At 47.5% G+C, this 24,220-nt stretch overlaps 2 protein-coding genes across 2 annotated transcripts in view; both read right to left on the minus strand.

Annotated features, from left to right (window-relative positions):
- Positions 1 to 24,220, minus strand: part of DCTN6 (dynactin subunit 6) — a 240,542-nt gene that overhangs the window by 189,577 nt on the left and 26,745 nt on the right. The gene's annotated exons all lie outside the window — the stretch shown is intronic.
- Positions 1,669 to 24,220, minus strand: part of LOC143841398 (low-density lipoprotein receptor-related protein 2-like) — a 64,823-nt gene continuing 42,271 nt past the window's right edge. Inside the window, exons 24-34 of the mRNA XM_077345659.1 lie at positions 23,675 to 23,876; positions 21,728 to 21,892; positions 20,241 to 20,441; positions 15,707 to 16,250; positions 14,798 to 14,926; positions 13,398 to 13,508; positions 12,553 to 12,789; positions 9,702 to 9,811; positions 9,074 to 9,402; positions 2,487 to 2,598; positions 1,669 to 2,254 (exon numbers count right to left, since the gene is read on the minus strand). Of these exons, the coding sequence (XP_077201774.1) occupies positions 2,210 to 2,254; positions 2,487 to 2,598; positions 9,074 to 9,402; positions 9,702 to 9,811; positions 12,553 to 12,789; positions 13,398 to 13,508; positions 14,798 to 14,926; positions 15,707 to 16,250; positions 20,241 to 20,441; positions 21,728 to 21,892; positions 23,675 to 23,876 (2,185 nt within the window). The 3' untranslated portion in view covers positions 1,669 to 2,209. The remainder of the gene's footprint in view (positions 2,255 to 2,486; positions 2,599 to 9,073; positions 9,403 to 9,701; positions 9,812 to 12,552; positions 12,790 to 13,397; positions 13,509 to 14,797; positions 14,927 to 15,706; positions 16,251 to 20,240; positions 20,442 to 21,727; positions 21,893 to 23,674; positions 23,877 to 24,220) is intronic.

The raw sequence follows: 24,220 nt of genomic DNA on the forward strand, positions 1-24,220 counted from the left end.
AGCGACGTCCGTCGGCAAAAGACTACCCTCCCCCCGGGCCTCAGTAAAATTGTCAAGTGTTGACCAGTCCCCGGTGATAAAAAGGTTGGGGACCACTGCTGTAGAGTTTTCAAAGAAAGAGATGTTCAGCTGTTGCTTTCCTCTGCACAGCAAAGCCTGGACTTCCATGGTGGTCTCCCCTCCAGATGCCGACCAGGACAGACCCTGCTTAGCTTTGAGATCAGGCTTGCCTGAGCCATCCAGGTCAGGACACAGACACTCCACCATTCCACTGAAAATACTAGTGTTTGCATTATGCAGTTTGAAGAGACGACGCTGTTGCTATCAGCAGACGATTACTGGCCCACTCTTCAGCCAGTGTTCTTAACAGCCTTGGCATGCGACTGTACTGAACTGTCTCAGCCTACATTTATCTGATTGTTCAATATGCATACCTGTAACAGACATACTAAGGAGAATGCATTTCTTTCATACCTAAAGGGATTTGCTTAGACCACAGAATGGTCTTTTTTAATTTCGTGCAACAAAACTGAGGGCAGTATTAAAACACCAATATACAGCATAGCTCATAAAACAAGCATGCTGCCCATTTCCTCCTTTTCCTTTCAGAGACGAATTCCACCTACTCCCTACATGACCACTCCCATCATCTTCAGAAGTCCTGCTTTTGGGTGGCTGGCCATCTAAGGCAGGGAGGCACCAACCTGAGAAAGGGGACTGTCTCGCGCATGATGCTGAAACATTGAATTAGTCTGTGTGTATCTCTCTCTCTCTCTGTCTTTTACTACCCTGACCTCATCAGAGCTTGGAAGCTAAGCAAGTCTGACCCCTAGCTAGCTTTTAGATGGGAGACCTTCAAGGATTTAGAATCACAGAATAATAGAGTTGGAAGGGACCTCATGGGTCATCTAGTCCAACCCTCTGCACTATACAAGACACAACCCTATTGCTCATCCACTGTAACCTGCCACCCCCTTAAGCCTTCACAGAATCAGCCTGTCAGATGGATATCCATTTTTTTTGCTACGTTTAGCACTTCTTGCTAGACTAAGCTCATATTGAACTTCAGCTTTTCTAACCCTGACCCTACAATTATTGGTTATTTGTTTATACTCATCCTTGGTAATTAGACCTTCCTTCCATTTCCTAAATGACTCTTTTTTATTCCCCAAATCATTTGACAGCTGTTTATGGAGCCACCTTGGCTTTCTTAGACTCCTTCCATCTTTCCTTCTCAAGGGAATGGTTTGTGATTGTGCCTTCAGTATTTCACTTTTAAGAAGCTCCCAGCCCTCTTAGACTCCCATCTCTTTAAGTCTTTCTGACCACGGGACTCTACCCAACATTCCTTGAAGTCTGTTAAATTTTGCTTTCCTGAAGTCCAGTTTATACATCTGACTACATAAAGGTTTTATCTTTCCCATGATTAAAAATTCCAAAAACACATGGTCACTGCTACTAAGTGTGCCCACTCCTCCCACCTCATCTACCAGTTCTTCCCTACTGATGAGAATCAAGTCTAAAATAGCAGAGCCCCTGGGTGGCAGTTCCATCTGGGACCACCGGGGGCCATTATGACACAGGCAGGCAGACGGCAAACCACCTCCGAACATCCCTTGCATGGGTGCCAGACAATCTTTGGATCTCCTGGGTACACAACACACACCATACGATAAATAAACATCTTTTACTAGAAGACAACATGATTGACATTCCCTTCGGTCACTCTCATTAGGCCTCCTTTTCTTTAATTTCAAAGATGTATATACTTTTCAATGTCTGAAATGTTTGAACTGTTGCCACCTTGGTCATCCACCGGGTAGAGGGTGGGAAGATGACTCAGAAATGTTGCAAAGAAAGACATCTGTGGCCTACAACATGCAGACTTCGAACTCCGGCAAGCCAGCTACTGAGCTCTTCTATGCCAATGGAGACATAAGTTTGTTGAAGTCAGGAGCACCTTCTTTTGTGAAGGAAAGAAAGGTGGAAACCATCACGGGTACACAAACGAGCTTGTAGCAAAGCAAGCTTTTTGTTCCGAGGTTACATGGCATAAGGGAGGAGATCTCTTCTTCATTTGTATTCATTCAAGATTATAAGACCCCGGAGTGTACAAACAGGATGCCACACAACGCGACTGCTTTCTCCTGAAGCTGCATTCCAAGAACCAGACACAGTTGGAGAAGTCGCAAAACGCTTTATTTTTTAGTTATACATCTGTGTCTCTGTCTGTTGTCAAGGGCGATTTCAGTTCCTGTGGAAAGAAGAAACAGGTGGTAGCCCAGGTGGTGATCCCATGGATCCACCTGCTTTTCTCCATGAATACAGCACTGAGTATAATAGGATTCCCGCAAAAATACACCCAACACACAGAGAGGGTGGTTTAGAATGACTGGCTACATGCAGTCCCAGAAGCCGGTAGCATTTCCCCATTATAAAGTATGCTGCTTTAAGCTTGGAACTGGGTTCTCGCCAATGCCCCTTACCTCTGCCGGGTCGTAAGCGCCATTAATGCAGGTTTCCTCTTCTATAATGCTCTCTTCCATCTCTGGGTCCTTTTGGTATGTCAGCATCCTAGATGATGATATACTTGAAATCCTTGAGAAAAAGGCACAAAAAGTAAACCATTAACAGGCTGAAGTGCTCACCCTGTAAAACAACTGCGTCAGTTTTCCTCATAATTCCACCTAGACCACCATGTGGCTGACGAATGCCTTTGATACAAAAAGTTTCCGAGCTCAAAGGAATCACAAATCATGCAAGTCATTGGAGTTCTGCTGGACTGGGTGAGGGAGAGAGGGAGAGAACTGTATGGGAGGTTACAATGCGGAAGGAGAACTCTAGGCTGTAGTTCCCAGGTTCAATCCCCACCATCTCCAGTTAAAATAACTGGCAGTACGTGATGTGAAAGACTGAGACCACAGAGAGCTAAGGCCAGTCTGTAGACAATACCGACATGAAGGACCAAGAATCTGATTCATGTGTGATGATATTAGAACCAGCAGTATCTGAACAATCAGTTTAATTGGATGTAGCCAAGCAACAAACCTTATGCTCAAATAACTTCTAGGATTGTCTGCCACAATTTTAAGGGGAGGGAGACAGAAATTTATGGAAGAGAGCCAAAGACCTGTCTAGTCTAGAACTTCCATGTTCAGAGACAGTGTCCTTCATAAAACCGGTTGTGCAGGGGCAGCCTCTTCATGGGTTATGAACTGCAGTATGCTACAGAATATGGGATGGACGAAGCTGCCTCCATAGACCAAGCCAGACCACGGGTCTACCAAGGTCAATACTGTCCACCATATCTGGTGGGTGCTCTCCAGAGTCAGAAGCAGAGAAGTTTCACATCATCTCCTCCCTGATCAAAGAACTAGGGACTAGTATGGGATCTTTTGCACATTCCCACAGCACCTAGTTTGCTATTGGGAGAAAGTGTGCAAACTAGCTTACATGGGGTTGTCAACCTCCAGGTAGCACTTGGAGATCCTAAAATCATCGAGTAAGAAGGAGCCATATAAGCCATCTAGTCCAACCCCCTGCTTTATGCAAGATCGGCCTAAAGCATCTAGGATAAGTATCTGTCCAGCCACTGCTTAAAGAACGCCAGTAAGGAGGAGCTCCTTAGGCAGCCGATTTCACAGCTGAACTATTCTGACTGTGAACATTTTCCCCTGTTATCTAGCCAGTACAGTTCTACACGTAGTTTAAACCCATTACCGTAGGTCTTATCCTCTGCTGCCAACAGGAACCGCTCCTTGCCCTCCTCCTAATGACAACCTTTCAAAGATTTAAAGAGAGCAACCATGTCCTTTCTCAACCTCCTCTTCTCCAGGAAAACCATCCCCAAGTCCCTCCGCCTTTCCTCACAGAGCTTGGCCCCAGGCTCTGGATCATCCTCACCATTCCCCTCTTGACCCTCTTAATTTTGTCCATGTCCTTTTTGAAGTGAGGCTTCCAGAATTGCACACAGGATTCCAAGTGTGGCCAGACCAATGAAGTATCTTGCATTATCACAACTGATCTTCAGACCAAGGTCAGTTCTCATGGAAAATGGCTGCTTCGGAGTGTGGACTTTATGGCATGATACTCTGAGGAGGTCCTTCACCTCCTCAAACCCACCCCCACAAACTCTAGGTATTTCTCATCTGGAGCTAGAAACCCTATCCCTAGCCTAGTCCAGCAGGGCTTTAATGAACGTTATGCTCTCCCTGTCCAGTGGAGAGAGCTGCCATCACAATTAAAATTCATCAATGTTTTCTGTTGCTAGTGCCTGCCTGATTGATGGCCCAGGCTAGCCCAACCTCATCAGATCTCAGAAGCTAAACAGGCCAGCCCTGGCTTCTACCTGGATGGGAAACCACCAAGAGGTCCAAGGTTGCGCTGCAGAGGCAGGCCATGGCAAACCACCTCTGGTTGTCTCTTCCCTTGAAAATCCCCAAAGGGGTCACCATAAATTGGTTGCCACTTGATGGTATTTGGCACTGGTTTCTAAGATGTCAGTAGACCTGGATGGAGTTAGTAGAAATATCAGTGCGACGTTTCAGAACTGGCCTTTACTGTGGTTCACGGTAGAAGAGCTGATTCTTATATGCCGCTTTTCCCTACGCGAAGGAGTCTCAAATCAGCTTCCAGTCTCCTTTCCCTTTCCTCTCCCCACAACACACACCCGGTGAGGTGGGTGAGGCTGAGAGAGCCCTGATATTACTGAAGAAGTGTTGGTTCTTATATGCCGCTTTTCTCTACCCAAAGGAGATTCAAAGCAGCTTCCAGTCTCCTTCCCTTTCCTCCCCCTACAACAGACACCCTGTGAGGGAGGTGGGGCTGAGAGAGCCCTGATATTACTGAAGAAGAAGAGTTGGTTCTTCTATGCTGCTTTTCTCTACCCAAAGGAATCTCAAAGCAGCGTATAATCACCTTCCCTTCCCTCTCCCCACAACAGACACCCTGTGAGGGAGGTGAGGCTGAGAGCGCCCTGATATTATTGCTCAGTCAGAACTTTATCAGGTCACCCACCTGGCTGCCTGTTGAGGAGCAGGGAATCAGACCCAGCTCACCAGATTAGAACCCGCGCTCCTAACCACTATGCCAGTCTGGTACAATCCTAGGCAGAGTTACACGCTTCTCTGTCACCTGACTTGCATGGATTTAGAAGGATGTGACTTAGCATAGGACTGCTCCAACATCTAGCCGAGGAACAAGCAATAAGGCACTGGGACTCCAAAACGGTACATCAAATGTTTCCAGTGTAATAAACAGACTTCCAGGGAGCCTTCAATCTTCAGTTAATTCTTTAATAAGCAGAATTCTTAATCAATCCCAATGCGTTTCACTGCACAGCTTTATCAAGGGACATCAACTTCTTTAAAATATACAGAAGTAAAATTAATGATTGTTCAAAAATAATCATTAACTGTGTAACAAGAATATATTTAATAAATGCATACTCAAATTGTTTTCAACTGGAAACCTCAATATAGAAGAACAATATCTTAACAGAGACTCTAAAGCAAAGCAAAACACTGAAAATATTAATCATTGTGATTACATAGCACGAATATAAACCTCAGTATGATAAAAAGAAAAATCTGCCTGGTTATATATGGTTTGTAACCTGAATACCATTACGGCCAACCACTGTAAAATTAAACAAATGAAGTTTAAAAAGAAGGACCAAAAGATCCTAAAAATTCGAACCCAAGTTATAATAGAGCCCCCGGTTGGCTTTCAAACATACAAAGAATATTACAGATCACTATAAAGTTGCAAAACGGTTCCACTTGCCATGGACGCACTTGAAATGTGTATTGTGCTCCTTTTGCAGCAGCTTCACTGAAGGCTCTGAGATCTCTCTCTACCTACAACGTTACTTTAAGGTCAACAGTTTTTCTAATTGTGCCAGCTCTTGAGATTTACATTTAATTTCATCATGACTTTGCTCCTTGATTTACATTGGCAAAAGTACTTGTGCCATAAAAACACGCCTGAGTGAACATACATCTCGCCTCAAAAATGGAGTTCTGTCTGCCCCCATTGTCGAACCCTGCCTTATTAAAAATTCTCTGGTTTCTCTTCAGATCATAGTATAAATCATAAATGGGAACAATTGCGATTCTGTGTGTTTAAAACGTTGGAAAAAGAAAGCTTTAACAGACTAGATGTTAATCTTGTATAGGAACAGGAGGAAAAACATGCTATTTTTAAAATTGATACCATAGAACCTAGAGGGTTGAATAACCTGTTGGACTTCCACTGTTTTTTGTAACTGTTGACTCATTGCTGCCTTTCTGTACCCCACAGCTGTTGCTAATTACGCAGGATACTTAACATCCTAGTCAGCCTGATTCAGGTGCGTCTGGAACACCTTACGCTAGGAGTAGCTGTTCATAGAATTTTCTACAACAGTCCAGTAAGTCTCTATTATAACTTCGGTTTGAATTTTTAGGACCTTTTGGTTTAATTTCACAGAGGCTGGCTGTAATGGTATTCAGGTTACAAACCATATATAACCAGGCAGATGTTTCTTTTTATCATACAGAGGTTTATGTTCATGCTATGTAATCACAATGATTAATATTTACAATGTTTTGTTTTGCTTTACAGACTCTGCTAAGAGATTGTTCTTCTATATTTGAAGTTTCCAGTAGAAACAAATTTGTGTATGTATTCGCCATCTGTTAAGTATAATCTTGTTATACAGTTATTGATTATTTTTGACCAATTATACTTCTGCACATTTTTAAGAATTTGATGTCCCTTGAAGAAGCTATGCAGCAAAACATGTTGGGATTGATTAAGAATTCTGCTTATTAAAGAATTATCTGAAGTCTACCCTGGAAGTCTGTTTATTAAAGGTAAAGGTATCCCCTGTGCAAGCACTGAGTCATGTCTGACCCTTGGGGTGATGCCCTCCAGTGTTTTCATGGCAGACTCAATACGGGGTGGTTTGCCAGTGCCTTCCCCAGTCATTACCGTTTACCCCCCAGCAAGCTGGGTACTCATTTTACCGACCTTGGAAGGATGGAAGGCTGAGTCAACCTTGAGCCAGCTGCTGGGATTGAACTCCCAGCCTCATGGGCAAAGCTTTCAGACAGCTGCCTTACCACTCTGCACCACAAGAGGCTCTTATTACACTGTTTATTACACTGGAATAATTTGATGTACCATATCAGGGTCCCAGAGCCTTATTACTTGTTCCTTGTCCCACCCCTCCCATTTCATTTTTGCTCCAGCACCTAGCTGGGCATGATGCCCACAGAACAAAGCCTTGAGTTTATTCACAGTATCAGCGTTCATGTGTGAGCAAACTTTTTGGTATCTGAAAATGTGTGCTTGCACACAAAAGTTTACACCTTGAATAAAACTTGGTTGGTCTTAAAGGTTCCCCTGGACTCAAACTTTGTTCTGCTGCTTCATGCCAACAGGGTGACCCACCTGAGTGATCTTCAGCTAACCAGCTCAAATCCCACTGAAGTTTTGTAGTCACGTTTCTTGACTTCTATTACTTACACAAATCCAGATTAAGGCTGTTGACAAATGTCACCAACATAACCAAGAATGCCAGAATTGGTTAGTGCTGAATGCCTACACCAGGGAGATTCTACAAGACTGTAGGAAGATCAATGGGGGGGGGGGCATAAATGCACCTCAAAACCCCTTGAAGAAAGGGCTCTTGCTATGAAAAAACAAGCTCCTCTAACACAAAGGCTTCCTGAAGTTGGGATTGCAAGCTGCTCAGGGCAGAGACTTGCTTGGTGCTTTCCAGAGGTCATGCAGGGTGAAACCTAAACAGTGAAAGTGGGTGGGGTTCACAACAAGAACTTGTAGAAGTTTCATTGGCCCTACAAGGGCCAATGTTCCAGGGTGAATCCACACCAGCGCAAGTGATGAGCCAAGTGATGAGCCAAGTGATGAGCATGCTCACTCATGCTCCTTCCTTTACATGAGGACTGGGTATAACATCGTTGAATTAGTCAGCAACACATACTTAAGGAGATAATAAGGTTTTGTTATAACGGCATGGTTCAGGAAGAATAATAAAAGAAAGCAGTATTCTGCTGTGTCTATTATATTGCTGTAGGTTGGCCTTTCTCAACCATTTGAGAAACTCCTGAAACGTGCTTCAGGTTTCAAGAAACCCCTGAAGTGGGTTGATTGTGTAGAACAGGGGTAGTCAAACTGCGGCCCTGCAGATGTCCATGGACTACAATTCCCAGAAACCCCTGCCAGCATTCAAATGCTGGCAGGGGCTTCTGGGAATTGTAGTCCATGGACATCTGAAGGGCCGCAGTTTGACTACCCCTGGTGTAGAATATGGCTGGTAAGCATAGCTGTGGACACGCCCACCTGAGACCCCCTCCCCCTCCAGGTACATCATTGGTCATGGGGGGGAGGAGGCAGGTCAACATGGCCGTATATGGTCATATCACCTGATAAACGTTTAAATATTACAAATTAATTCACTCCCACCCATTCGGGAAACCCTTCCAGGGCCATCAAGAGACCCCAGGGTTTCACAAAACCCTCGTTGAGAAAGCCCGCTGTAGGTATTACTACCAATTATGTAACTTCTTCATCTAATATGCCATTAAGCATACACTTTGTCCGAGCGTATTCAAAGTTTTTTTTTTCCTGGCAAGTCACAGCTGGCTTGGGGCAACCCAGTAGGGTCTCCCAATGCTTACTGATGTGTAGCAAACCTCAGAGTTTACTGGGGGGTACCAGGGCTAGCCTTGCTCTGCTTCTGAGATCTGATGAGCTGGGGCTAGCCTAGATTACCCAGGTCAGAGCTCAGATTTTTACTCCATTTCAAGTTCCGCTACCCTAATCCTATTGCATGGCTCACTGGATGTCCCATCCTATTGACTGTACAGCAACACTCGCTGCGTATATCCGCCTCGAGCCACAGACTACAAATGTCAATAAAACAAGAGCGTCATGATGTGAAACGTCACGGCCATTCCGAGACACGGTTCAGAACCCAGAGCGAGCACCTGAGCCCCCTTGCCTATTGAAACGCCCAGGTGTCCCCCCTCCGCCTTCCATCAAAGGTGTTTCCAAAAAGCCGGCTCACCTTCCTCGCATCCTTTGCCTCCTGAAGAAGACCAAAGCTGTCGTGGCCGCCGTGGCGATGAGCAAGACGAAGACGATGCTTAGGATAATGGTGCCCGACCGAGACCTGACTTCCTGTTCGCAGTAATCCCCCCTGTACCCCAGCAGGCAGTGACATTTCACTGCGTCCCCTTCGATGGTGCAGTCTCCCTTATTGTTACAGGCCTCGCTGCCACAAGCGTGGCCCTCCAAGCCACTTTTGAACACGTCCTGGGTCACAAAGGGCCACTCCTGCTTCTGGGTGGTCCTTCGGCGTGTGCTTGCAGGGAGCGCCCATGTTGTCCTCCCGTTCTGAGGTTTAGTAGAAAAAGAAGAAGGGTTGGTTTTTTATACCCCGCTTTTCACTACCCAAGGGAGGCTTCAAAGCAGTTTACAATTGCCTCCTCTTCCTCTCCCCACAACAGACCACCTGTGAGGTAGGTGGGGCTGAGAGAGCCCCGGACAGCTCTGTGAGGACAGCTCTAATAGAACTGTGAGTGGCCCGAGGTCGCCCAGCTGGGCTGAAGGAATGGGGAATCAAACCCAGATCTCCAGATTAGAAGATGCTGCTCTTCACCACTACACAAGTTCTCTTTGTGGCATTGTGTTACCTCTGTTTGTACATACACAACCCCAGCACTGGGTTTCCTGGCGGTGGCTTTGCCAGCCTGAGGGGCGCTTGTAGTCCATGGTCCCTCCCTGTCAGGGTAGTTGAAGTTGCCTGAAGGGAGAAGACCGTTAAACTTGGCACCGCTATAAAATGGACAGGGTAGACATAATACCAAACGGCATCAAGGAGAGATGTTAGTTAAGGTCACCTATTTCCAAAGGCTTTATTTTCCCCTCAAAGAATGTTCAATAATGTTTAAGCCTAACCAGATGAGAATATTCCTCTGAAACAGCTCTGTGATTGGTTGGAGAAGGTCAGGAGGTTATGGCCCTACTTCTCCTACAAAACACAACCTATGAGGGGCCTCTTGCCTTTTAATTTTTCTACCCGATGTTGCTTACATACTTTCGCCTTTGCTTTGCGTCACAAGAAGCCAGCATGTTTGCTGAAGAATTAAGTGTACAGGACTATAGTTAATTTTGTATTCTATGTATTTGAACTGCTACTGGAACCAGATGCACTGCTTTAAAAATCTCTTTCCTTAATTAGTTTTTGATTTATGGCATGAGTTGTTGAAGTTTTTTGAACCAAATTCAGGTTAAGCTTGGCTATGTTACCGCATCCGGGCAGGCTGGTCAACGTACAACTAAGTCCCCAGGACTATCCTGGGAGAGGGGATTATATTAATACTGGCTTAAGTCTGTGATCTCAAAAGGCTCTCCTAAGTATTTATTTAATTCAGCCTATCTCAACTTGTTTACCATTGAGAAACCCCTGAAACGTTCTTCAGGCTTCCAGAAACCCCAGAAGTGGCATGGTTTGCAGAATATGACTGGGGAGCATAGTAGTAAACACACCCACCAAAGGGCCCTCCCCTTCCCACCCCCTCCAGGTCCATCATTGGCCATTTTGGGAGACGGGCGGGAAGACATGGCCATATACGGTCATGTCACCTGAAATGTTTAACACATTTTTAAAGTATGTTAAAAATTAATTAAATCCCCCCACCCATTCAGGAAACCCTTCCAGGGCTGTCAAAAAACCTTAAGGTTTCACAAAACCTTGGCTGAGAAAGTCCGATCTAACTCAATTCAGACCTGCCTTTCTTCCCTAGGGGGATCCCAAATGGCTTACATAGCATTCTCCTCTCCTCCAATGTCCCATCCTCCAGTATATCCTCACAACAACCCTGCGTGGTAGGTTAGGCTGAAAGGGACTGGCCCAAGCTCGCCCAGTCAGTTTCCCCTGGGTGTGGCCTGCGATTCTTCCCCAGGTCTCAAGAGCTACTAGCTAATATTCTTCACCACTCCCCCATTTCAACAAACGTAAACATTTAAGTACAAAAAAGGGAGTGTAAGTTTTGGTACCACGACCGAATCATATGCTGTTTGCTTTCCAAAATTCAAAATTCATTATGTCATCACACTTGTTTCAAACAACATCTGGTGCTGCTAGTGAAACAGCAAAACTGTTTTCATCAGTCCTTAATATAATTCTCAGTGCATCTACACAGTTGGAAGACGTAACCCTGTGCTGCCGTTTTCGAGTCTTAGTTACCACTGACTGCTTCTATACTTTTGAGGTCATCACGAAGATTCAGGTCTGTCTCCATCCAGCACTGCTATGACTTCAGCTGTTATTGATCTACGCCATCATTACTTAACACAATATAGTTTATGAGTGCATTAATACGGTCGATATACTGTGTAACTCATTAAGATTGTAAGAATATCAAAACAAGAAGAATTCGTTTTCATACCCTGCTTTTCACTCCCAAAGGAGTCTCAGAGGGGCTTGCAATCACCTTCCCTTCCTTTCCCTGCGACGGACACCCTGGGAGGTAAGCGGGGTTGAGGGAACTCCGACAGGACTGCTCAGTCAGAACAGCACTACCAGGGCTGTGACGAGCCCAGTCACCCAGCTGGCTGCATGTGGGGGAGCAGGGAATCAAACCCCACTCAACAGATTGAAAGCCACCATTCTTAACCACTGTGCCAAATGTGAATGTGGGATCAGGTTACTGTTCTGCTTCTCATGACATACACATTGGATGTGCTCAGTTGAGCGTAAGATCCTTTATCTGTACTGCTTATTTTGTGATCATATTATTGGATTGCATCTGCAAATGGGTGCATGCAAAGTGCCATCAAGTCGCTTCCGACTTAGGCCAACCCTGTAAGACAGGGGTGGGCAAACTGTGGCCCTCCAGATGTCCGTGGACTACAATTCCCATGAGCCCCTGCCAGCATTCACTGGCAGGGGCTCATGGGAAATTGTAGTCCACAGACATCTGGAGGGCCACAGTTTGCCCACTCCTGCTGTAAGATAACAAACCTTCAAAATATCCTATTGTTAACAGCCTTACTTAGGGTCTGGCAAAAGGAAGGCCGTGGTTTTCTTGCTCCATCTCACTTCGGGTCTTCCTCTTTTCCCGAGGCCTTCCACTTCCCCTAGTGCTATTCACATTTCCAGCGACTCCTGGCCTTCTCAAAATCTTGGGGGGGTTCTCATAATGTGGCCAAAGTACAACAGCCTCATCCGCTAACATACTGTGGTATTTTTGACCTTGGGTAACTGACCTTCAAGATACCTTCAAGAACAACATATATTCATACTGTGGCAGGTGACAGTGACTGTCACAGGGCCTACTGTCACAGAGCGATAGGGTTGTGAGTGTCCTGCATAGTGCAGGGGGTTGGACTAGATGGCCCAGAAGGTCCCTTCCAACTCTATTCCTCTATGATTCTAGATCTGTCACCATTCTGCCTTTCAGCTGTACCAACCTCGTTTTGCTCTACTTAAAGAGGGCCCTTAATGCTATCTTAATAATGCCAAGGTCAGGGCTTACTCACAGCCTATCTCGTCAGATCTGTCGGGGCAGTCGAGGTGCCGGTCGCAGAGTTGCTCCGCTGCAATGCATTTGCTGCCGTCCTCGCAGGCTCGAAAGGGCGGCCGACACTTCAGCGCTTCGACACACTCTGTGCCCCGTGCCAAGTAATACCCGCTTGTGCACTTGCAGCTCCTGCCGCCCGGAACCGGCAAGCAGATTTGGCTGCACCCGCCGTTCCTTTCTGAACAGCCATGGCTGCCTGCGGGCAAATGGAAGAAACGCTAATTGCTTCGGATCTGTCCTGCCCATCTCAAACCAGCGGGGAAAGGGAAATGCTGGCCTACCAGGACTGCCAGAGCAGTGCTTTAGAAGTAGGATCTGGACTACTGTCACAGCAAGCCTAAAGAGATGCCCCCAAATTTGTCTGCTCAAACAGGGTAGTGTTGGAAGGGCTGAAGAGTCCCCTCAAATGGTATAGCCAGCAACAAGGCCTGCATCAGCCCTCAGGGCCCAGGGCTTCGGACAGGGCCGACTGTCACAGAGCCCCCCCAACCCATGTTTCCTTGCTCCATCTCGGGAGGAACCGCTGATGATGTGCAAAGGTGGCAAGCACAGGGCTGGTTTTCCCACCTGCATGCACCGCCCAGCATGTCAGGGGAAGGACCTACAGTCGGAAGGAAGGGACACAAATGTGCAGGAGAAGGGAAGCACAAGTGGGGGTCCGAGGATAAGAGGGGGCTTTGTGGCTCTTTTCCCAGCCCCCCCAACCAGGAATTGGTCCCAGTCATCAACGTGAATCTGCCAGGCACTCCAGTCCACGGCTAAGATAACCCAAGGCTTCTTAGGTCTATAACAAAAGGCCTTTACCTTGTTGGTTTAGGGGGCTGTAAATCTTCACATCCACAAGGCTCCGTTCTAGTTGAAACCACTTGAGGTCTGTACTCTGTTCCAGTGTGGTGTACCATACCCTGGCAGAGACTAGGAGGGATGGATTAGTCACAACAAGGAAGCCTTGAAAGTGAACACACGAATATGTACAACAGCACTTCCATCATTTTACGTCCAGATTGGATTTCTGCCATCACGTTGCAGACCACTTATGGTGGCCCCAAAGGGTTTTCAAGGCCAGAGACGCTGACAGGTGGTCTGCCATTGCCTACCTCTGCGCAGCCACCCTGGACTTTCTTGGAGATCTCCCCTCTGTATAGCAATCAGGGCTGACCCTGCTGAGTTTCTGAAAACTGAGGAGGCAGTCTAGTGTGCCCTGACCTGAACAGCCCAGGCTAGCTCAAGGCTCAATTCCTCAGGAATTCCTCATATGGCAGGAGATCAGAGGATTGTCTAGCAGCCAAGTCAAGGAATGTTTGGAGATGGTTGGCCATTGACTGCCTCTGTGTCACAACCCCTGGTGTTCCTTGTTGGAACTACCACCCAGATCCTTGGAGGCCTCCCATCCAAGTTTTGGCCAGGATCCACCCTGCTTAGTGTTTGAGTAGATCAAGTCTGGTGTACAAAGGAGAAGAGAAGAAGACCCTGCAGGGGGCAGTGAGAAGGCTGTTAGATAGGAGAGTGAGGTCAGGACCTTCTCTCCTGTTGAGTGTCATTGTTTGTCTGTCTCCAGATTGCTACTCACAGGGGCAATTTCCTGCTCCTTCTTGGAAACCAGTCCCAGTCTCTCTTACTCTAAGTTAGGCATGTACCCAACTCCTGTCTCTGTATTTCCTCTGAGCTGTCAAGTATGGTAATAATTTAATAAACCTTATTCCTGTTCTTAAATCAGGGTGTGCAACCTTACTTATTTACTCTGCCAACACTTAGCATCCAAGATTGTCTGGATTGGGTTAACCAAGTCAGATCCTTGGGAATACGTAGAACCGAGGCAGTCCAGGAACCACGCTAGCTAAAGCACTGCAGAGGGACTCAACTAAATGTCACTTAAAGCTCTCCATAACGATGAACCTTCAGGCAAATCCTGCAAGGCATAAAATTAAAATCCCTCCTAAACTACCTGGCTCCCCTGGCCCATCATCATGACATGTAGAAGATGGCATCAAGAAACAAATCCTAAGGACTCCCTCCCTCCCCGCCTTACAGCATCCAGCTGTGCATTTGTCCATGTCCACAGACCCTGGGGACTTGGTCTCCACAGCCCTTCCAGATGACCCTGAGGGTAGGCAACCCAAACGCTTCCAGATAGGCCTTCCTCTCACTTGCTGTGCATTTATTCTGATGTGCATGGATAAATTCGGTGGTCCAAGCCCACTCACAGTTCCGTGGTTCGGTGGCCCAGATCATCATTCCACCTCCGGCCGTGAAGAGCTTAATGCCCAGTGGGCTGGCCCGAACAACTCTGAATCGGGTGCCATCCAGCCGTATCCGTTCCACAACATCTTTAGCTGCAGCAAAGACAGTTAAGCCTCGTTGCTCATAGTTTGTTGTAAGATAACTATCCCCTCCCTTACTTCTTAAGAAGGAGTTAAGTCCCCTGTTCAGGTTGTGAAAGGCCTTGGCCATGCAGTGTCCTCAGGCTCCTGAACAATGTGTACATTGTGAGCTTGGCTGGAGCATCATGTCGAAGAAGCAGGGGGGATCCCACCCTTATCACACCACTGAGCAAAGTTTACGAATCTATACCTAACCTATCCTCTTGGAAAGCAGCTAAACGTGGAGGAAGGCTCTTTAAAGAAGGGCTGGATCTATCTTAGCCTGCCTTGGCTTCCGAAAATGGAGCCCTTTTTCAAGCACTTGCACAGAACTTGGCTGAGTGATTAAAATGTGGATTTCACTGCCAGAGGCTATAGGGATGGCCACAAGGAAATTAAAAGCTGATTCGTGGAGGATATGTCATGCAGATCGAGGTGAACTTCCATGTTCAGAAACAGACTCTGAATCCTAATGCCAGGAGGCAAATATCAGGGGAAGGCTTATACACCCTGTTGTTGGCCCTCCAGAGGAACTGGCTGGCCACTGTGTTGGACAGCTTGCTGGGCTAGAGGGACTCCTGGTCTGATCCAGCAGGGCTCTTCTCTGTCCTGTTCTTGTTTGCCCCATCCTCGATACACTGCTTCCGTAGCCTGCTTTTTCGGGAGAAGAAAGGAACCACAGCTCTCATGTTCTAGAAGTAGCTGGCTACAACTCTGTGCCCAAAACATTACACCGTGAACTTTACTCCTTACCCTGATCAGCCCAGTACAGCCACGTGCCGGCATCAACGATGGACAAGCCAATAGGCGTTTGGGATCTCCTCCAAAGAACTCTCTGCCGGCTTCCGTCCATGAAGGCACATTTTATCTCGGAACCAGACGAACCGCTCCCAGATCCCAAGTTGGCCAAGCACATTGTTGCGCCTGGGGGGTGCAGCACCAAAGAAGTCGGGCGGTGAAGCTCATCGCCAACCACCACAAGTGGATATCGGCCGCCTGACGTTACGACGTTAATGGTCGGGCGCTTGTCGATCCAATAGATGTTGCCACTCAGCCAATCCAGGGCCAGGGAGATCACAGCGCCCTCCACTGGTAGGATTCTTTTCACGGAAGACCTCCCGGCATCTTTCACCACTTGCGTCTTGATGAAGCTGCCCTCCCGTTCGGCAAAATACAGAGTCGAGTCATGCACAGAGTAGTCTGTGACCGTCAGGGGGGCCGTGATGATCAAGGGGAGATGCCTGTGGTCTGGAAGAGTCACCTGTCCAGGTCTGGAGGGGAGTTGCTTCAAATACACCTGGGATAAGACACATCGTTAGACCCAAGTCTGTAAGTTAAAACTAGAGTTGGCCGCTTTGGTTGTGCCCAAGCGCCCAACCCTAATTAAAACATCAAAGCAATACAAGAGACTGTTATCCAAAACAGCATGGCCTCAAAGCACAACTCAAGGTACAAGAACCAATGGATAACAGATCCAGGCCAGGTGAAAGGAAGGGGGATTCAAATGTGGAAATCGCTGCCAGAGGAGATGGCCAGGCGTGAACAGCTTCAAAAGGGGATTAGATAGGTTCATAGAGAGTCAGTCTGTCAGTAGCTACAAACCATGGTGACTGAGGGGAACCTCCATGTTCAGAGGCAGTCAGCTTCCAAATCCCAGTGTCAGAAGGCAACATCATCAGGGTAAGGTCTCAGCCTCCATGCCCTGCTGTTGGCCCTCCAGAGAGACCAGCTGTGTGAGACAGGGTGTTGGGCTAGAGCAGTGGTTCTCAACCTGGGGATCTGGACCCCTTTGGGAGTTGAACGACCTTTTCACAGGGTTCGCGGTAGGGCAAGTAGCTTGGCCACGGGGGGCGCCATTCGCACAAAGCCTTGAGAGGTAGATTGAGATAGAGCAGGGGTAGTCAAACTGCGGCCATCCAGATGTCCATGGACTACAATTCCCAGGAGCTGGCAGGGGCTTCTGGGAATTGTAGTCCATGGACATCTGGAGGGCCGCAGTTTGACTACCCCTGAGATAGAGCATTCGTTTGTCTGGAGAGGCGGAAAAGAGCAAGATCAGCATGGTGGGACAAGAGGCAGAACTGAACTGAGAAACCTCAGGGGGAAAAACAATAAACATACAATCCTGAACAATCGATCTTCATGCCATCGGTCAGTTTCGGTTTAATTTCTGTGAAAGAACACTTGCAGTTTTATGGTTGGGGGTCACCACGACATGAGGAACTGTATTAAAGGGTCGTGGTATTAGGAACGGTTGAGAACTAATGGACTAGAGCAGTGATTCTCAGCCTTCCTAATGCCGCGACCCCTTAATACAGTTCCTCATGTTGGGGTGACCCCAAACCATACAATTATTTTTGTTGCTACTTCATTTTGCTACTGTAATTTTGCTACTGTTATGAATCGTAATGTAAGTGTCTGATATGCAGGATGTATTTTCATTGTTACAAACTGAACATCAAGCATAGTGATTCATCACAAAAACAATATGTAATTATATATTGTAAAATATTTATTTCTAATGTTTCTCCAGCCTCTGGGAGCAGACGTCCCCAAAGCTGCCTAGTACAGAGGTAGTCACAACCTGTGGTCCTCCAGATGTTCATGGACTAAAATTCCCATGAGCCCCTGCCAGCCAATGCTGGAGGACCTAGCTAGTACACCCCTCCAACAGCACTTTCCCTTGCCTGGACTGTGGGCCACACCCTTGCCAAGAGCCAGTTAAAGTAGCAAACAAGGATCTGGAAAATCTAGGTTTGGATCCCCACACACACCTCAGAGTAGCCTACTTCACAGGGTTGTTGTGTAGATAAAAGGGAGAGGAGAATGCTGTAAGCCATCAGCAGTGGGCAGAAAGGCAAGATATAAAGAAAGCAAACAAAGCAATGGTACCACCTTGGCAATTAAACACAATAATGCCACGATGCCTTTTTGTTGTTGTTCCTTGCTGAGGGTATCAGTGGCCATCCAGGGGACAAACCCACCCACCTGAGCATGGAGAAAGAACCTTTTCTACCCCAACGGCACTTGGTGAGAGGGCTTTTTTGGGGGGGAGGGGGAAACTCCGACCGAACTCAAAAGCTGGAAAGGAGATGGGCTAGCAAAGAGGCAAAGGGAAGCTGTGAGCACGGAGACAGGAAGAGGAAAGGGTGGGGGAAGAGCGGCCAGGCATGTGGGACACCTCTATCCAAGCCTCCCCCCCGATGGTGGAGAGGCAGTGGGATCGGGGGCCCCGGGCGCTTATCCGGCAGCAGGGAGGGGTCTGGGCAGGGCTCAGAGCTGTTGGCCGGGTGTGGGGTCGACATGCCCTGGAGCAGGCGGGTGATGCCCTCTATGGCTCCACTGCCGCCGGCCGCCGCCACCACCACCCGCCACCAATCTGCTGACCTTGTGGAAGGGGCCAGGGGACCCCAATTGGGGTCGGGACCCCAAGGTTGAGAACCACTGTGCCCTAGGTCATTTTGTATTGGAAGCGATTCCCTATGTGGAATCGCACAAAACCTTATCTGATGAAGAATATGAAAACAGAGCCTTAATCCGGAAACTCTGCTCCCTGCTTTTTTACAAGGTCTAGTCAGAACAGAAGAAGAGACCTTTCCATGTGTTATGTTACATTAACTTTATTTTCATGTTCGAAGCATAGACCCAACACAGGTTCTTGTTTTTGTTGCTCTCTGTACTGGGTTTTCCAGTATTGCTTGCTGCCAAACCACCTCCGAATGTTCTTGCCTGGCTGCCAGACAATCCTCAGAAATCCTGGCTACGCTCCACACACTATGTGATAAATAATCTGCCAGTGAGCTCCAGCCCCTGGCTGACCACAGTACAATGGAGAGGAGTATGACACAAGCGATGCCACAAAGCTGGAGAGCATTTTCAAAAAAGGGGGGAAACCAGCATAACATCCAACAACCCGATGGGAGCGAGGAGAAAGAAAGCTTGTTCTTAACCTTCCTAAAATGAAATTAAAGGTCACGGTAAAGGTATCCCCTGTGCAAGCACTGGGTCATGTCTGACCCTTGGGGTGACGCCCTCCAGCGTTTTCATGGCAGACTCAATACGGGGTTGTTTGCCAGTGTCTTCCCCAGTCATTACCATCTACCCCCCAGCAAGCTGGGTACTCATTTTACCAATCTCAGAAGGATGGAAGGCTGAGTCAACCTTGAGCCGGCTGCTGGGACTGAACCCCCAGCCTCATGGGCAGAGCTTTCAGACTGCATGACTGCTGCCTTACCACTCTGTGCCACAAGAGGCTCTTAAAATGAAATTAGGGAAGATTAATGTATTGCCCTTTAAGAAGAAGAAGAATAGTTGGTTTTTATACCCTGGGTCACAGACCAAGGCGATGCAAGTCAACTTGTGCGATGCAAGTCAACTGAGACATCTGGAAGTATCATGATAGAAGTCTATTGCTAAGAACTGGCTAAGACACACACCCTTCCCCTATCAATACACCAGTTCCCTGCCATTAGCTTCCCCGCCTTCTCCCATGGGAGAAGGGCTTTTATCTTCAAAGAATCGTTAGAACAAAACCTACAATTTTCCACCTAGTGGCCAAAAGGTTATCAGACCTACTTGCTGGAGCCATAACATGTAGAACAAGAGATAGTATCATGAGGGACATCTTCAACTTCCTGGAACAGACTATAATGTGTGCGTGAGCACTGAGAACCAGACACAAGAGAAGGGGGTGGAAAGTGGGGAAGGAGAGAGGCAGGGAAACAGGATTAGAGCCTGAGGGCTCTTGCAGCTCTGGTTAATACCTGAATCCATGGCATGTAGTGTGGAGCTACCTAACACACACACACTTTTCACTACCCAAAGGAGTCTCTAAGTGGCTTACTATTGCCTTTCCTTCCTCTACCCACAACAGGGCCCTTAGGGGATAGATGAGGCTGAGAGAGCTCTGAGAGAACTGTGACTGGCAGCCCAAGGTCACCCAACTGGCTGCAAAACCAGTTCTCCAGATCAAAGGCCACTGCTCTTCATGAACCACACTGGCAAAGTTATAATTGTAATAGGAGATTTTCATGCAGGTACAGCCTCTTCTACTGCAAACGGAATACATTTTGGGAAAGTGTTGTGGGAAGGTGTGAAGATGAGGAGAGCAGAAAACGTCAGCCGTGAGGTACAGCAGCTTTGAACAACAGAATAATCAGCAGCGCTGGCGTGGGCCTGGGGAGGGTATGACCCAAGAATCCAGATGGAGGTCTAGATCTGAAAATGCCAAATCCAAGCCCTCTTCCCTTCTCAGCTAGTTTTTGTAGAAGTCCATTTCAAGCAGTACCTGTGTGATCACTGCGGGTGCAACCAGAAACACGAATGCCGATTCTTTTAGAAGGATGCACGTTCTCCTGTCATCAGCAAGCACAAGTTCACTGGGGCAAAAGCAGCTCCCTCTTCCATAGGCTTCCAACAGGCACAGGTGTGAACAGCCCCGGGAGCGACAGGGGTTGGGTGATGCCGGCTGGAGAACATTGTGCACTATCTAGGGGGAGAAAAACAGTTTGCCGGTGCTAATGCTTTCTTTCCATTAGGAGTTGGGGTGTAAATTATGTACACCCCCAGAACACTGAACGGTTGTACTCACTGCAAGTGGTGCCCTGGATCAACAAGCCCTACAATAATATCAGTTTTCATGATGAGGAAGATCTTTAATAGGTACAGTTAGTTCTCTACATTCTATACAGCCATCAAACCCACAGCTGCTGGGTAACCTTTGCTTGAATAATCCAGGCATTTTGCAAATAATATTTTAAGAACACAATTGGAATCCTATCTGTATCTGTAACATAAATAAAGTGCGACTAGGGTGATGGGAGGAGTTGTGACCAACTCATCAATTACCTCATTGGGCGCCTGGGGAGGGCACTAGCCCCCCTAGAGGGCCAATCAGGTAGGGGATGCTCCTTCCCTGACTGCCTCCCCCTCCGCATTCCAACTGCACAAAGAGGCGGAAGTCAGGGAAGGTGGCCTCCAGCCCGAGCAGCTCCGCAGCGGCCTCGCCATGACTGCCTGGGTAGGGGAGAGGGAGACAAGGAGCCCCTGCCCATGCCCCGAGCAACCCCGCCATGGCCTCAGCAGGCCTCAGTGGACCTGCCCGAGTTGGGGGGGGGGGGTTCTACTGCTCTGATGCTATCCTCTGAATGCACAGATTGCTACTCTCAGGGGATCTTCCTTCATTCCAGCTCTCCATGCATAGCCTCTCTTCTCCATCTTGGCACCATGAGGGCAGGACATCCAGCATCTCTATCCATCCTAGCTAGATTAGACCTTGAGCACCATGCTAGCACAATAATCCTTCAGTTTTAGGTAAATCAGGTGCCAAGCATTGAAATCTCATTCTGGCTGATCTGGAGAAGCCTGCATTTAGCCTTTTCAGCATTGAGAAACCCCTTAAACATTCTTCAGGCTTCGAGAAACCCCAGAAGTGGCACAATAATGCAGAATATGGTTAGGAAGCAGAGCTGTGGACACATCTACCTCAGGCCCCTCCCCTCCCCACCCCCTCCAGGCCCATCATTGGCCGTTTTGGGAGGGGGAGGGCAGGCCAACATGACCATATATGGTCATATCACCTGATAAATGTTTAAAGCATACAAAAATTAACTCATGCCCATTCAGGAAACCCTCCCAGAGCTCCATGAAACCCTGGTTGAAAAAGCTTGCTTGGCATTTGTTCTTCAATCTCACAGCTCTGCCCAGAGGATATGCCGCTTTGATCCAAAGTCTACCCTCTTATGCTGTAAGGATTGCTGAAATGTCCACCATTACCTTTAGCCCATATGGCTGGCCGTGGCGTTTGATGAGGACTGTTCCATTCTTGCCCGTTCTCTTGTCCACCTTCTGCACAGTCCTCGTTTTCATATCGGACCAGTAAACGTAATCCTCAAAGACCGCCACTGAGAAGGGACTCTTAATCTGACCTAGCTGGAACAACTAAGAGAGAGACAGCGGCAGAGAGTGCAGGTGAAGAGACCCCGAATCAATCAGGCAGTGGGGAATTTTTAAAAGCCTGCAGTGATTTGAGATGCATCATTTCAGTGATGGATGGGCTGAGGTCCGGCACTGTTGTGTTAGCTAGCAGTTCCCTGCATGCTTGTTACCCTGTGTATGCACATCCAATCAGGACTCACAGAAGGTTGGAGAAGCCAGATAGTAGGGGGTGGGGGATAAGGGAAAAAAAGCTCCTATGGTTTCAGCTCAGAGAGTCTGTGCCTTCAGGCAGATTGTTTCTGGAGAGCATCATCTTGTCTTGGGGGGCAGAATATGGCCATGGAACTGGAATCATTGTGGGTGGGCTGGTAGCTATGAATTTCCTGCATTCTTCAGGTGGTTGGACTAGTTGACCCTGGAGGCACCTTCCAACTATGGTTTTATGAGACTGTATTGACTCAAAGCTTGTTATTTGGTGAAGGAAGATTCTCATCTCAGGAGACTGATGTTTCAGAACCTGGTTTTTGGTGAAAGAAGGCTCTCATTTCAGGACACTGTTGATTTTTGGTGAAAACAGACTGGTACCAGTGAATACTTCAAAGAGGAGCTATTGTTTCAAAGGCTAGTTATCTATGGAAGGAACTGGAATTTGTTATGGCAGCTCAAACATGAGAGTTAAGGCTGGTGAAAGGCCAAAAATTTACCACATCAATAAGAGCTTGGCTCACAACTGTTTCCTGTACCCAGAACTGACAACTGAAACAGTACAACTGCATGAGTCCAGAAAATGCTGCGTGTTACACTTGCTCATAACTCTATGCAGTTTCAAGCCTCAACCTTCGGTCATCCAAGGAAGCAAACAAAGGCAGGCTTTCCCCCTTCTGTTTCCCTCAACCCTCATCAGAAATAGCTGCATTTAGAAGCCACTGTGGCTCAGGCTGTCAGATGGCGGTTGGGGTAGAGACCACACTAGCCGAACTTCGAACCATGCTACCTGCATTCCAAAGTTGGCAGCCTGACAGCTGAGCCTAGCCTGATCTCAACATAGCTTGGAAGGTAAGCAGGGTTTGACTATAGAGGAGGCAATGGCAAACCATCTCTGCTCACCTCTTGCTATAAAAACTCAATTGTTTGACTCACAATGAGTCAGTTGCCACTCCACATCATGTAATATCATGCAATATTATTATAATACTAGGGTCCGGGCCCGTTGCATTCAGGAATACAATAGGTGCTAGATTGGGAGGGGGGGGTGGAAGAACTCTGTGGATGGCCTCTCCCTCCCCCCAAGACCTGGAAAATCTGCAGGCGGGGGCTCCCCAGGAAGGGAACTCACCAGTAGAGGCAGCTCTCATGCAGCAGAGATCTGCAGCCTCTAAGGGAAGTGGAAGGAGGAGGAGGAGGTGGTCAGGAGTGGGGGACGGAAGGTGATTGGCTGGCTGCCACACAGGCAAGCTGGTTAGAGGAGGAGGCATTCAGGAGTGGGACAGCCGCCTTGAGTGGGTGTTAAGTGCTGAGTGGCACGTAAGCCATGAGGAATGCTCCTCCAGGGCCTTACCAGAAATATTATGTGGAACAGATATTATAATATTCAAATATCATTTAGGAGCCTGACTTTCACAACTTCCTATAGTGTAGACTCCCTCGTGCCTATCTTTAACAGGTTTGTTGTTAAACCAAAGCCTGCCAAGTCTTTGTTAGAACTATGAACCATAAGCACGATTCCCGATTTCAACTATTTTCCTCCAAAGCCTTCAGATAGGTAAGTTTACTGTCGTCCTGTACCTTGACATCTCTGCCATCCAAGTTGGCTGAGCCAAAGCAGTGAAATTTGTCATCCACCCAGAAGATTCTCCAGCCCAAGAAGTCAAGGGTGATGCTGGTGGGCCAACCGAGTCCAGTTCTAATTAGTATTCTTCTGCTGCTTCCATCCATGCTGGCTCGTTCTATCTGGGGTTCGCTCCCAATTTCAGACCAATACATTAATCTAGGGGATGCAATGATGCAAGGACGTTACTGTGAGAGCAGCTTTGGTCATTACAGCTTGGATTTCTTTCTAAAATTTATTCTACAAACCCTGAGCTCTACCCACCAACACTGTGGAATTACAACCCGCCAGTTGGGATAGCCAAGTCAAGGGAGAGACAACTATTATTAGGATTCCTGGACATTTATACACAAGGAGCAAGCCAGGGGAGCTGTGTAGACATGAGATACAGGATAACTACAGGAGAATTACATTATACGCCCAACACTTTGGCTCACAGGTATGCCAACAAGTACATTTAAGAGATGAGTTCCCTAAGGGGTAGTCAACCATGGGGTAGCAAA

This window comes from Paroedura picta, chromosome 7, assembly GCF_049243985.1.
Source record: "Paroedura picta isolate Pp20150507F chromosome 7, Ppicta_v3.0, whole genome shotgun sequence".
Taxonomy (NCBI): Eukaryota; Metazoa; Chordata; class Lepidosauria; order Squamata; family Gekkonidae; genus Paroedura; species Paroedura picta.